Below are 12,467 nucleotides of genomic sequence, written 5' to 3'. Positions count from 1 at the left end.
CTGCCTTTTCCACCCCAAATACCACAGGACCTGTCGGTTTTGTGCCGTCACCCCCAAACTGCCCAGCCAGCCTGTACGGGATGAAAACATCCGGAGACGGGGCTCCCCAAAATACAACATTAAAAACAAAACCCTAAATTAGTTTTTAATTAGTTTTTCATTAGATTTTGTTGGGTTCTTATTGGTTTGGGATTCTATTTGGGTTGTTTCTGTTGTTTCGTGTTTGATTTTTAAAATACTTTTTTTCCCTAAAGCGGCATTTTCAGCCCCTCAGTGACTTCCAAGAGGCGGAACCGGGAACAAATCCAATCCCCGGAGCCCCGCCATGGCCCCGCCCCTGCACCGCCCTCGCGCTTTGATTGGCTGAACATCTTGTCCATCACTCCTTCGCCGTTCTATTGGCCGGCGCTGGGATGTGCTGACCAATCATCAGCACCAAGGGGCGGGACGGAGGCGGGTTTCCCGCTCTGTGGCGGGAAAGGAGCCGCGTTTGGCGCGAAACGGGAGCGCGGCGGGGGCGGATCGCGGGGCCTGAGCAAATCGCGGGGCCTGAGCGGATCGCGGAGTCTGGGCAAATCGCGGGGTCTGATCTGATCGCGGGCGCAGCCGGCTTCCCTCGGCTCTCACCGCCTTCCCCGGCAGCAGCAGCAGCGGCAGAGGGATCTCTCCCAGGGCGGCCGGCAGAATGGCGGCGCCGGCGGGCGGGCTGGAGGACGCGGAGCTGCGGGAAGCGCAGCGCGATTATCTCGATTTCCTGGACGATGAGGTGAGACGAGCTGGGTGGCACGGGTGCTGCGTCCTCTGCATGCCCCCTGGGGTTGGGGGACGCCTGATCTGTGTCCCCATGTCCCCTCCCCACTGTATCCTGGGGGGTTGGGGAGCATCTCATCCCTGTGCGCCCCTTCCCCGTGTCTACTCCGGAAGTTCGGGAACACCTTGTCCCTGTGTCTGTCTGTCTCCTCTAATTCATGCCCCGACTGTTGGGAGCCACCTGATCCTGCCTGCTATGTACCCCAGGGTGTTGGGAGACCCTGGTCCCTGTGTCCCCCCCATTCCTACCAGGCTTTAGGGAGCCCCTGGTCCCTGTGTCCCCCCGTTCCTACCAGGGTTTTGGGAACACCTGGTCCCTGTGTTGCCCCTTCCTGCTCAGCCAGTGGGATAAAGGGCATCCAGCTCTGCAGTAATGGGCCCCTGGGGGCTTTTTCACACAGGCAGACATGCAAAGTGAGTTGCTTTTTGGGTGTCTTTCCCCCACTCCCACTTGCAGGAAGACCAAGGGATTTACCAGAGCAAGGTCCGGGACATGATCAGTGAGAACCAGTATCGGCTCATCGTCAACATCAACGACCTGCGGCGCAAGAACGAGAAGAGAGCCAGCAGGTGGGTGTGGGACCCCTGGGGACACCTGGGGCACTGGGCTTCAGAGGGGTTTCAAAGGTCCAGCCCCTGTTCTGCAGGTCATTTGTCACAAGAAAGCACCAAACCCTTGTCGTCTGGTGAAAGCTGGGGCCTCCCCCCCCTCACAGGGAACAATTCCTTCCCAATATCCCATCTAACCCTTCCCTCTGGAAGCATGAAGCCATTTTCCCTTGTCCTCTCCTTCCATGCCCTTGTTCCAAGTCCCTGGCCAGCTGTTTTGGAGTCCCTTTAGGCACTGGAAGGGATTCTAAGGTCTTCTTTTCTCCAGGCTGAGCAGACCCACTTCTCTCAGCCTTTTTGAGAATGCTCAGGGATGTTTTGGACCAGCCTTGCCAGTCTGGCCAGGATCACGTGAGGCTTTTTAGATATACTTGGAATTGTTCTCCTCTTAGCTGTTGGTGCCAGTGCACCTCACACAGAGCTGTGATAGACTTCAATTTTTTTTCACCTCCTGATAAACTTGTGGAGCAAGCAGGGGTGTGGGAAAAAGCATTGATGAGGAAGGGGTTGACCCTCTTTTGTCACCTTCCTGTGCTGCAGGCTTCTGAGCAATGCCTTCGAGGAGCTGATTGCCTTCCAGCGTGCCCTGAAGGATTTTGTCGCCTCTGTCGATGCCACCTATGCCAAGCAGTACGAGGACTTCTACATCGGGCTGGAGGGCAGCTTTGGCTCCAAGCACGTGTCGCCAAGGACACTGACAGCCTGTTTCCTCAGCTGCATTGTCTGTGTGGAGGGCATCGTGACAAAGTGTGAGATTGGGGAACACCCAGGGTGTGGAGGGGCCAGGGGTTTTGTGTGGAGGAGCTGGAGCCCTCCAGGAGCTGTGGTGTGGAGAGGGACTTGGGACAAGGGTCTGGAGGGACAGGACAAGAGGATGACAGGGAATGGTTTTATACTGACAGAGGGTAGGATTAGATGGGATACTGGGGAGGAATTCTTGGCTGTGAGAGTGGGGAGGTCCTGGCACAGGTTGCCCAGAGAAGCTGTGGCTGTCCCTGAATCCCTGGACGTGTCCAAGGCCAAGCTGGATGGGGCTTGAAGCAATCTGGGATAGTGGAAGGTGTCCCTGGCCATGGCAGGGAGTGAAACTGGATAATCTTTAATGTTCCTTCCAATTTAAACCATCCTATGATTCTGTATCCTGGCAACCTGTGCCAAGGAGCTTAGCTGAAGGTCTTGAGTGTTGGGATGGTCTTTAAAATCAGCCAGTCCTGCCCATGTTTGACAGTGAGTTGTGACCCAAATGATTTTAATGTTGAAGACCCTTTTGGGGGCTGTCTGTTGACAGAGGGGTGGCACATCCCAGCCCCTGACTCCTCCCTTTTCCAACCCCAGGCTCTTTGGTGCGTCCCAAAGTCGTCCGGAGTGTCCATTATTGCCCGGCTACCAAGAAAACAATTGAGCGCCGATACACAGACATGACTTCCCTGGATGCTTTCCCATCCAGCTCCATCTACCCTACAAAGGTGAGGTGAAGCAGCAGCAGGCTCCTCTAGGGAGAATGTGCCAGCTCCAGGATGGAGCTGCTGAGCCCCAGCCTCCAGTCCTGCTGAACAGCCCTGTGCAGAGTGGGTGATGCACTGTGTGTCCTCCCTGCTCTCCTGAAAAATTGTGCTCATCTTTTAATTTGGGTTCCTGCTTTAGGATGAAGAAAACAACCCACTGGAGACAGAGTTTGGCCTCTCAGTCTACAAGGACCACCAGACCATCACCATCCAGGAGATGCCTGAGAAGGCCCCAGCAGGGCAGCTGCCACGCTCAGTGGATGTGGTTTTGGATGATGACCTGGTGGACAAGGTGAAGCCTGGGGACCGCATCCAGGTGGTGGGGACGTACCGCTGCCTGCCCGGGAAGAAAGGGGGCTACACTTCAGGCACTTTCAGGTGGGTCTTCCTGGGGCTTCAGCCCTCTCACCCTGTTTGGCTGGGTCTCTGGAAGGTGAGATCTGGCAGGTGGCCATCAGAGAGTTGGGTCAAACAGTGGCTTAAATCACTTGGAAGTGGTTTGTACCTTGATTCTATTTACGAGTTATGCTGAGTTGGAAAGACCTACAATGATCATCGAGTCCAATTCCTGGCCCTGCACAGGACACCGCAGCAATGCCACCCTGTGCAGCCCTGAGAGTGTTGTCCAAACTCTTCTGAGCTCTGGCAGCCCTGGGGCCGTGACCATTCTCTGAGGAGCCTGTTCAGCTTGAAAAATACTCCACTGATGGTGAAGCACAGTCAGATCAAGGGTGCTACAGCTGTCAAAGCTTCCCACTCCCTTCCAGGGTTTCCTAGAGCAAATTATGGCCCTGTGGAAGCTTCTGCTTTGTCTCTGTGGGGCTTGCAGAGCTGACCACAGCTGTGTCCCTTCTCCAGGACCATCCTCATTGCCTGCCACGTGAAGCAGATGAGCAAAGACCTCCGGCCTCTCTACTCTGCTTCAGACGTGGCCAAGATCAAGAGATTCAGCAAGAGCCGCTCCAAGGTATCTAAATCTTGTCTCCAGGCATGAAGTTTCATCTTGGCATGTGGTTAAGGAGGTTCTTCTTGGCTTGCAAGTAGCTCTTCAAGTCTCTTAGCAGGTTGTTGGATTATCTAACTAATTTTATTTGAATTTTCTGCTTAGACAATGATTTTGTTTTGTTGTTTTTCTTGCTGCTTCTGTACTGCTTGCTGAGCATCCTTCCTGCTGGCAGCTCTGCTGTGTCTTGACCCTACCAGCAGGTTTCCAGAGAATTTGCTCTGCAGGGGAAACACCTCTTTTCTCACCTCAGACTGAGTTAATGGGGTTCTGCCCCAGCCTCTCATGCTCAGAGCTTTCCTTTGTAGCACAGAGAGTAGCAAGCCTTGCTCTCACTGCTTCCAGTGCTTGTTTGGGTGACAGTGACAAGATGGTCCTGGACTTCAGATAAATCCCACTGTGAAAGAAAACTGTGGCCAACAATCTTCTCCTTTCCAAATAATTTTCATCCATGTGGCTCTGTGATAGAAATAAGCTGAAATTTGCACTGAAATGGAGTATTTTGAAGTATTGCTTATTCTTGCTGGCTCTAGCCCATGTGACAGGCCATGCTCTGCCTCTTCTGCCTAGGATATCTTTGACCAGCTGGCCAGATCCCTGGCTCCCAGCATCCATGGGCACGAGTACATCAAGAAGGCCATCCTCTGCATGCTGCTGGGAGGGGTGGAGAAGATCCTGGACAACGGGAGCCGCATCCGAGGAGACATCAACATCTTGCTGATAGGTCTGGGAGGGCAGGGCAGAGGCACCCTTGGCTGGTGTTGTTGGGGTGAGGGAAGGTTCTGGTTTTAGTTTTGTGGAGTGGCTGAGGTTAGAAGGACATCTGGAGGTTCCTGGTCCAGGGATGTGTGCAGGGCTGAGCTGGTGTCACTGGTAGGTCAGGTTGTTTTGGGACATGTCCAGTTGGTTTTGAACATGTCCAGGGATGGAGATGTTTCCAGATGTGGAGTCATCAGCACAAGAAAGGTGTGGACCTGTTAGAAGGAGTGCAGAGGAAACCTTGGACAGGAGTGCAAGGAGAGGACCTGCCCTGCTCTGGAGCCAGGCTGGAAGAGCTGGGGTTGTTCAGCCTGGAGAAATCTCCAGGGACACCTTGGAGCCCCTTCCAGTGCCTAAAGGGGCTCCAGGAAAGCTGGCGGAGGGACCTGGGACAAGAACCCGTAAGGACAGGACAAGGGGCAATGGCTTCCTTCTGCCAGAGGGCAGGGATAGGTGGGATATTGGGAAGGAATTCTTGGCTGTGAGGGTGGTGAGGCCCTGGCACAGGGTGCCCAGAGAAGCTGTGGCTGCCCCTGGATCCATGGAAGTGTCCAAGGCCAGGTTGGATGGGGCTTGGAGTTACCTAGGATAGTGGAAGGTGTCCCTGCCCATGGCAGAGGGTGGAATGAAGTGACCTTTAATGTCCTTTCCAACCCAACCCAAACCCATAGTTCTAGGGGACCTTTAATGCCCTTTCCAACCCAATCCATGACATCTGTGAGCCATTATCCCAGTGTGTGCCCATAGTCAAGGAGACTGTTTTTTTTGTTTCTGATCTCCCATTGGAGTTTCCTATTTTCTGAATTGTCCCCATTGCTTCTTGTCCCATCCCTATCACCTCAAGTCTCTTATCTCCATCTTCCCTTTTTCCTCCCATGGGTTTATTGATGATAGTGGGAAGATCATCTGCTTACCTTATTTTATGAAGTCTAAACAAAACCCTTCTATCCCCTTTCCCTCCACCTCCCCCCACTCTGAACACCCCCAAACTAGACACAGGGTGATGGTGCAGTTGCTATCCAGCGGATGAGTTATTCCTAAACGTGCCATTCTCCATCCCAGGAGATCCGTCTGTGGCCAAGTCCCAGCTGCTGAGGTACGTGCTGAGCACAGCCCCCCGGGCCATCCCCACCACCGGCCGCGGCTCCTCTGGCGTCGGCCTCACCGCTGCTGTCACCACAGACCAGGAGACAGGTGAGGAGCTCTGGGGTGGTGGCTGTAACTCCTGGCAGGGACTCTGTGACATCCAAGGCTGCTTATCTCAATGATCTGGGAGGTAATTTCCAACCTTAGTGGTTTTATGGTGTTGGTTCTGCAGTGACACTTACAGGACCTGCTTTATGTTTATGATTGTTCACGATCATGGGATCCTGTGTTTTGAGATATTTTTTCCACCTCTCTAAGGTGGTGGTTTTCTTTACTCTTTTTCCACTTGGTGCAACATCTGAGGGCTAGTGTGGAAATCCAGGGCATGGGGAATATTTCTCTGTCTGCTCTGAGGTGCCCTGACCCCAAGGGGAGCACTGACTTTCACCCTCATTCTTGAAGTTTCCCAGACTTCAAGATAGACTAGAATCTGCAAAAGTGTGAAATAGATTATAGAGAGTAGTGTAGGTGTATCACTTGGTGAGAAATCTAGGTTTTGGGATTTTTAGTATGTTGTGGATGGAAGCAAGATGGAGGGCACAGGGTGTCATCCTGGGTTTCTTCTTCATGCTGCTTCTTCCTTCTTCATGGGTTTGGGTGGCATTTTGTAATTGGGCAGAAAAGTCAGCTCTTGGGATCAATTGTGGGCTCTTTGGGATCAATTATTGGGTTAAAAGGGAAAATAATCTAGGTGTCAGTTCTTAATTGGATAGTTTAGTCTTAAAAGACCTTGTAACAAGAGACTGTTGGCCATTTTCTGCCTTCTAATGAAAAGCTGCTGAACTCACAGTAGTGAGACTGTTTTACTGATAAGAAATATTAAACACTTGAGTCTGAATACAAGTTACTGTCTCAAGTGCTTTTAATCCAGACCCAGAGAAACCAACAACTGGCACCCCCACAGGCTAGCAGCATCCTTCCTCATGGGAACACATTCCTAACCCTGATCCTTACCCTAAGCATTCTCTGCTGTAGAGTTGGGTCAGACAGCAACCACGAAGGATTCTGCTGCACCTTGAGGTTCACCCTCATCCCAGGGGTGATGGATATGGCAGGGCAGGAGATGTGTAGGGCCAGTGGGGGCTGTCTGACCCTGTTTTCCCCCATCCCATCCCAGGGGAGCGGCGGCTGGAAGCGGGAGCCATGGTGTTGGCCGACCGGGGCGTGGTGTGCATCGACGAGTTCGACAAGATGTCCGACATCGACCGCACGGCCATCCACGAGGTGATGGAGCAGGGAAGGGTCACCATCGCCAAGGCAGGCATCCAGGCCCGCCTCAACTCCCGCTGCAGCGTCCTGGCTGCTGCCAACCCCGTCTACGGCCGGGTGAGTGCTGCTGGTGCCCTTCCCTGGAGAAGGGAGGAGGCAGCTGGTCAATTCCAAAAGATCCCCCATGTTATAATAGCATCCAGGTCTCATAAGCTCTTGGAGGTCTATAATACACCCAAGATAGCTCAGCTACCCTTGGAGGCATAAAAATCAGCAGATGGCTTCTGTTGCAGTGTTGGAAACAAAAAAGTTTAATAAAAAGCAAAATAACAAATAGAAAAAAACAGAGCCAAGTGCAAGAGGTTCTTGCTCTGGGTAAAACACCTTACAAAAGCGATTAGTTTCTTTGTTCTCTTCTTTTTCTAGATAATTGCCCAGGTGGGACTTTGCTTTGTCTAATTAGCTCTCCTAATTGAGGTGAGTCCCCTAGCCTTTGGGTAGTTTTCACCTTCAGAGAGAACTTCTGGGTTTTTTCTTCCTTCTGAGGACAAGATAGTTTGTCACTCATCAACAGGTACACATTCCTACACCCCGAAACAAGTGACTTGGATGTGTGGCACAACAAAAACCTTGTTGGTTTGGTGTCTGTTGTGGTCATGGCTTTGCTGAAGGAGAGAGGAGCTCCTGGGGTTTCTCACCATGTTTAAGTGTTTGGGCAGCCCAGTGGACCCTCATGCTGGTGATGAGCCTCAGTCTTGGTGTCTGATCAGGGATCACAAAAAATACTTGTTTTCCTTGGAAATAAGTGCTTTCCAGGATGGGGAGAAGTGGTTGTACTGCTGCAGCAGGCCCCGTTGGTGGTATCCCATCCATCCCATCATCCATCCATTTCCACCTTTTAGCCTGCCCAAGGAGGTCCTCCCAACCTCCCTGGCAGCCAGGACTGACCCGTGAGGCTCTCCTGTAACCCTTCACATTTTCCTTCCATAGACCAGTACAGACCCCATGGGGAACATTGGCTGCAGGATCACTGCTCTCCGTTTTGACGCTCTTCAGTGCTGGCCAGATGGACCGAAGGACAAGGAGACTCGACCCTTCCTGCGATGCACCGACTAACCGAACCAACGAGCAGGATGGGGATGGTGAGTCCCATCCTTCCTCAGCCAAGGGATGAGCCGCTTGTTGGCAGCTCTTGCTTCAGAGGGTAAAATCCTATTCTCTGTACATTCCTGTTTCCAGCCATGCCCCTGGGCAGTGCTGTGGAGATGCTGGCTACAGATGACCCTGACTTCATGCAGGAGGAGGAGCAGGAGCTGCAGGTCTATGAGAAACACGATGACCTCCTGCACGGGCCCAACCGCCGCAAGTGAGTCCTTCATCCATCCCCTGGAGCTCCCTGGGGGTGTCCAGCACTGTGGGCTCATGGGTTTGGCCTGAGTATCCAGACAGCGCCAGCCATGCTCCAGCTGATCCATGGGTAGGATGCTAAGGGAGCCTTGCTTGATCTCTTGTGCCAGGCAGGAGGGGAGCATCTGGTGTCGCAGACATCTTTTATGAAAAACCCTTTCCTTAGGATTTTTCCTCCTGAGCTGAGAGGCCTCAGGAACAAAATGTAAACAATGATTATCTGCTGCTGTGGAATGCAGCAGGTGGATCTGTGATTGGCCCATGTTGGATGTTTCTAATTAATGGCCAATCACAGCCCAGCTGGCTTGAACAGAGAGTCTGAGACAAAACCTTTGTTATCATTCCTTCCTATTCTATTCTTAGCCAGCCTTCTGATGAAATCCTTTCTTCTATTCTTTTAGTATAGTTTTAATATAATATATATCATAAAATCAAGCCCTCTGAAACATGGAGTCAGATCCTCGTCTCTTCCCTCATCCTAAAGACCCCTGTGAATACGGTCACAATCTGGAGCTGAATTCCCTACTCATCTGGATGGGGTTCCTGGAGGGGTATAAATGGATGGGAAGCCCATTCCCACTGTGGATAATATGGATGTACGTGCATTCCTGCAGGGAGAAGGTTGTCAGCATGGAGTTCATGAGGAAGTACATCCATGTAGCAAAGATGATCAAGCCCGTGCTCACCGAGGAGGCGGCGAGCTACATTGCTGAGGAATATTCCCGCCTGCGCAGCCAGAGCCAGATGAACTCAGATGTGGCCAGGGTGAGCCCTGGGGGCAGCTCCTTCTTGGGCCAGGAGGAGGGAAACTGAGGCACAGGCCTCTCTTCTTATGGGTGTTTTCCACCTTGGCCTTGTGAGGGTCACACAAACACCTCTCTCTGTCCCCTCAGACCTCCCCCATCACAGCCCGGACCCTGGAGACCCTGATCCGCCTCTCCACAGCCCACGCCAAGGCCAGGATGAACAAGACTGTGGATATGCAGGATGCTGAGGCAGCTCTGGAGCTGGTGCAGTTTGCCTACTTCAAAAAGGTGAGGGGGAAAGTGTCCCTCTGTTCCCAGGGGATCCTGAGATTGGAAAAGGTTGGGCTTGGTGCAAACTGAGCACCCTGGGCTGCTGGGATCAGGCCATCACTTTGGGATTTTGGGTACTTGGGGTTGGTCTCTAAAAGCAGCTTGAGTGAAAGTGATGTCTGAGTCCATCCTGCCTTTGCCACACAGGTGCTGGAGAAGGAGAAAAAGCGCAGGAAGCCAGCGGAGGATGACTCAGAGACTGAGAAGGAGGAAGATCAGGAGTCACAGGACAAGGAGGAGCGCAGGACAAGGAGGTAGGAGCCGCAGCAAGGGAGTGGGAGGGACATGGTGCAAAGGTACCAGCCTCTTCTGAGGTTGCCATGGGGAAATACTCCATGTTTTGCTCACCCAGGTGATTTGTCCCACCCCATTTGTAGTAGAGGGACGTCATAATTTAATGCATAAAGAGCTGGCTGGATAGCACTGGCACAGGGTTCCCAGAGAAGCTGTGGCTACCCCTGGATCCCTGGCAGTGTCCAAGGCCAGGCTGAACAGGAGTTAGAGCAACATAGGATAGAGGAAAGTGTTCCTGCCTATGGCAGAGGGTGGAACAGGATGATCCTTAAAGTCCCTTCCAGCCCAAACCCTTGGCTGAGCTCTCTTTTCCCTCCCAGAAGGAAGAAGGCGCGCACGGAAGGGGAGGAGGGCTCCTACGACCCGTACGACTTCAGTGATGCTGAGGAGGAGATGCCACAGGGTGAGTCCCTGGGTTTGGTGACACCTGGCTCCTCCTGAGGGTGCTGCTGGGTCTGCACAGCCTGGGGAGCAGCAATGCTGCTGTCACCTGTGGTCCCTGGTGTGGTACAGTGCCATTCAGAGCCACAGATCTGTATGGGACAGGGTTAGATGGGATCTTAGGAAGGAATTCTTGGCTGTGAAGGTGGGTAGGCCCTGGCACAGGTTCCCAAAGAAACTGTGGCTGCCCCTGAATCCATGGAAGTGTCCAAGGCCAGGTTGGATGGGCCTTGGAGCAACCTTGGGTAGTGGGAGGTGTCCCTGCCCATGACAGGAGTTGGGCCTGGATGATCTTTAATCCCTTCCCACCCAAACCATTTTGTCATTCTATTGCTGCTTAATTTTTTTCCATCCACCTCCAAACCACAGCATAAATAACAGTATTGGGAGGTAGTTTGGCATCACCCCCAGTCCTGAGCCCAGTATTTTTGCTCTCTGGGTACTTGGTCACCAGGCACAGGGTGAAGGTAACTCTTCCTTCTGCTCCAGTTCAGGCACACCCTCCGAAAACACCTGAAGCCTCAGGAGATGGTGAAGGGAAGAAGGTGGAATTGTCTGAGCCGAGGTGAGTGGGGGCTGTCCCTGTGTGTCCCACCTCCCCCAGTGGCTCCAGGCTGTTGTCCCATGCTGGAGATGGATCTGTGATGCTCCCAGCTCCAGCTTCTGCCTTTCCTACTGAGTGCTGCTGCTGGAATGGGGAAGGGCTGAGGCATCCTGGGCTGGGAACAAGTGGAAGGATTTGTGCCTATTCTCCAATCTCCAAGGGTGATTCCTTCTCTTCTGACCAGGTTGAAGGCATTCAAGGCTGCTCTCCTGGAGGTGTTCAAGGCCTCCCATGCCCAGTCTGTGGGCCTGAAGAGCGTGATGGAATCCATCAACCGCGACAACCCCGAGCCCTTCTCGGCCGCCGAGGTGAAGCTGGCCCTGGCCCACATGCAGGATGACAACCAGATCATGGTGTCTGATGACATTATCTTCTTAATCTGAGCCTCTGGGTGCAGGAGCCCAAGTTGTTCACGGACTCTCAGCCTGGAGACTCTTCGTGTTTTAATGCTTCATGTGGCTGAGCTGGATTTTGGGAAGCTCAAGTCTGTGCATTTCCTTGCTGTGCATTTCTGGCCAGGAGCTCTGGAAGTTCTTGCTGTCTTCAGAGTGGAGTATTTGGGAAGAGGTTTCTGCAAGGAGACGAAAGGAAAAACCTAGGAGCAGATTGTCAGTGTTTTTAATGTATTGTTTTTAGCTTTGGTGTTCAGATTTCCAGCTTTTAAATAAAAAAATCTGGATTGGAATCCAGCATTCAGTAGTGGTGATGAGAAGCAATATGAGAGCTCCATTGTAAGGAAAACTTTCATTTCCCTTTTGCCCCTATTATATAGCCTAGATCTGCTTGTCTCACAGGGAAAGGTGCCTAAAGCCTGTCCTGTTGGTTCTGTCCTTCCCACCCATCTTGTGGAGGATGATTCCTGGCAGTGGAGGGCCAGATGTAGTCTGATCTGTTCCACTGCCCATGGCTCAGCTTGAATTTCCAGATTTCACACCCCTGATGGGGGTTTTGCCCCCAGGGAAGGAACCTGGAAGGCCTCAGAGCTGCCCAGGGAATATGTCCCTGGCACAGATGGATTCCATCTCCTCCCGCTCCTGCCTTTAGCCTGGGATCATGTCCTGGCCATGGCAAACTTCCAAGAAAAGCTGAACACGCAATCCGATCAGTTCTGACTGCTTGTAGTCCAGAGCTGCTGAAGGTTTGGGTTTTTCTTTAGTTTCTTTTTCTTTTGTCTTTGTGAGTTTGAGCTTTGGAGAAACCACTGAACGGGTTTGCTGTTGTCACTGCCTATCCCCAGACACTTGCACAGCTCCCTTCTTTCTGGGTGCCATAAATCTTTATTTGGGTTATAAAAATATCTCTGTTGTTCACCCCAAGACTGGCTCTTTGGGGGGATGTAGGATTCCCACTTGTGGGGACACAGCTGCCCTTACACAGGTGGGATTTGTGCTGCTGTGGAGGGACTTCAGCTGCAGGATGAGCTCTAAATGCCAAATATTGGAGCTCCTCTCATCCAACACAGCCATGACAGCAGGGTTGGAGGGGATTTTGCATGTTTGAAGCCTAAAGATCTCTGGGTGGGTGTATTGTGCTGTACGGAGCAACCTTGGACCTTCAGGCAAGGGCTGGTTCAAAACAAAAACTGGTGAAAGTGAAACACAGAT

General features: G+C 52.4%; 1 protein-coding gene across 1 annotated transcript; it reads left to right on the top strand.

Annotated features, from left to right (window-relative positions):
• Window positions 1-461: 461 nt before the first annotated feature.
• On the top strand, window positions 462-11,551 carry MCM3 (minichromosome maintenance complex component 3). Its single transcript, XM_064707203.1, has 17 exons — window positions 462-766; window positions 1,268-1,380; window positions 1,960-2,168; window positions 2,755-2,885; window positions 3,064-3,302; window positions 3,783-3,891; window positions 4,498-4,651; window positions 5,749-5,880; window positions 6,950-7,244; window positions 8,032-8,183; window positions 8,281-8,407; window positions 9,063-9,213; window positions 9,342-9,482; window positions 9,672-9,778; window positions 10,139-10,221; window positions 10,749-10,824; window positions 11,048-11,551. Exons 1-17 carry the CDS (start codon window positions 686-688, stop codon window positions 11,244-11,246), a joined length of 2,499 nt encoding a protein of 832 aa, XP_064563273.1. The 5' UTR covers window positions 462-685; the 3' UTR covers window positions 11,247-11,551.
• Window positions 11,552-12,467: the final 916 nt, after the last annotated feature.

Source organism: Zonotrichia leucophrys, chromosome 3, assembly GCF_028769735.1.
Source record: "Zonotrichia leucophrys gambelii isolate GWCS_2022_RI chromosome 3, RI_Zleu_2.0, whole genome shotgun sequence".
NCBI lineage: Eukaryota > Metazoa > Chordata > Aves > Passeriformes > Passerellidae > Zonotrichia > Zonotrichia leucophrys.
This window is presented reverse-complemented; position numbering and strand designations above follow the sequence as displayed.

Coding starts and splice junctions, on each gene's coding strand:
- MCM3 (XM_064707203.1), top strand. CDS start 686: ATGGCGGCGCCGGCGGGCGGGCTGGAGGACGCGGAGCTGCGGGAAGCG. Junction 2,886..3,063: donor GCTCCATCTACCCTACAAAG/GTGAGGTGAAGC, acceptor TTCCTGCTTTAG/GATGAAGAAAACAACCCACT. Junction 10,825..11,047: donor GTGGAATTGTCTGAGCCGAG/GTGAGTGGGGGC, acceptor TCTTCTGACCAG/GTTGAAGGCATTCAAGGCTG.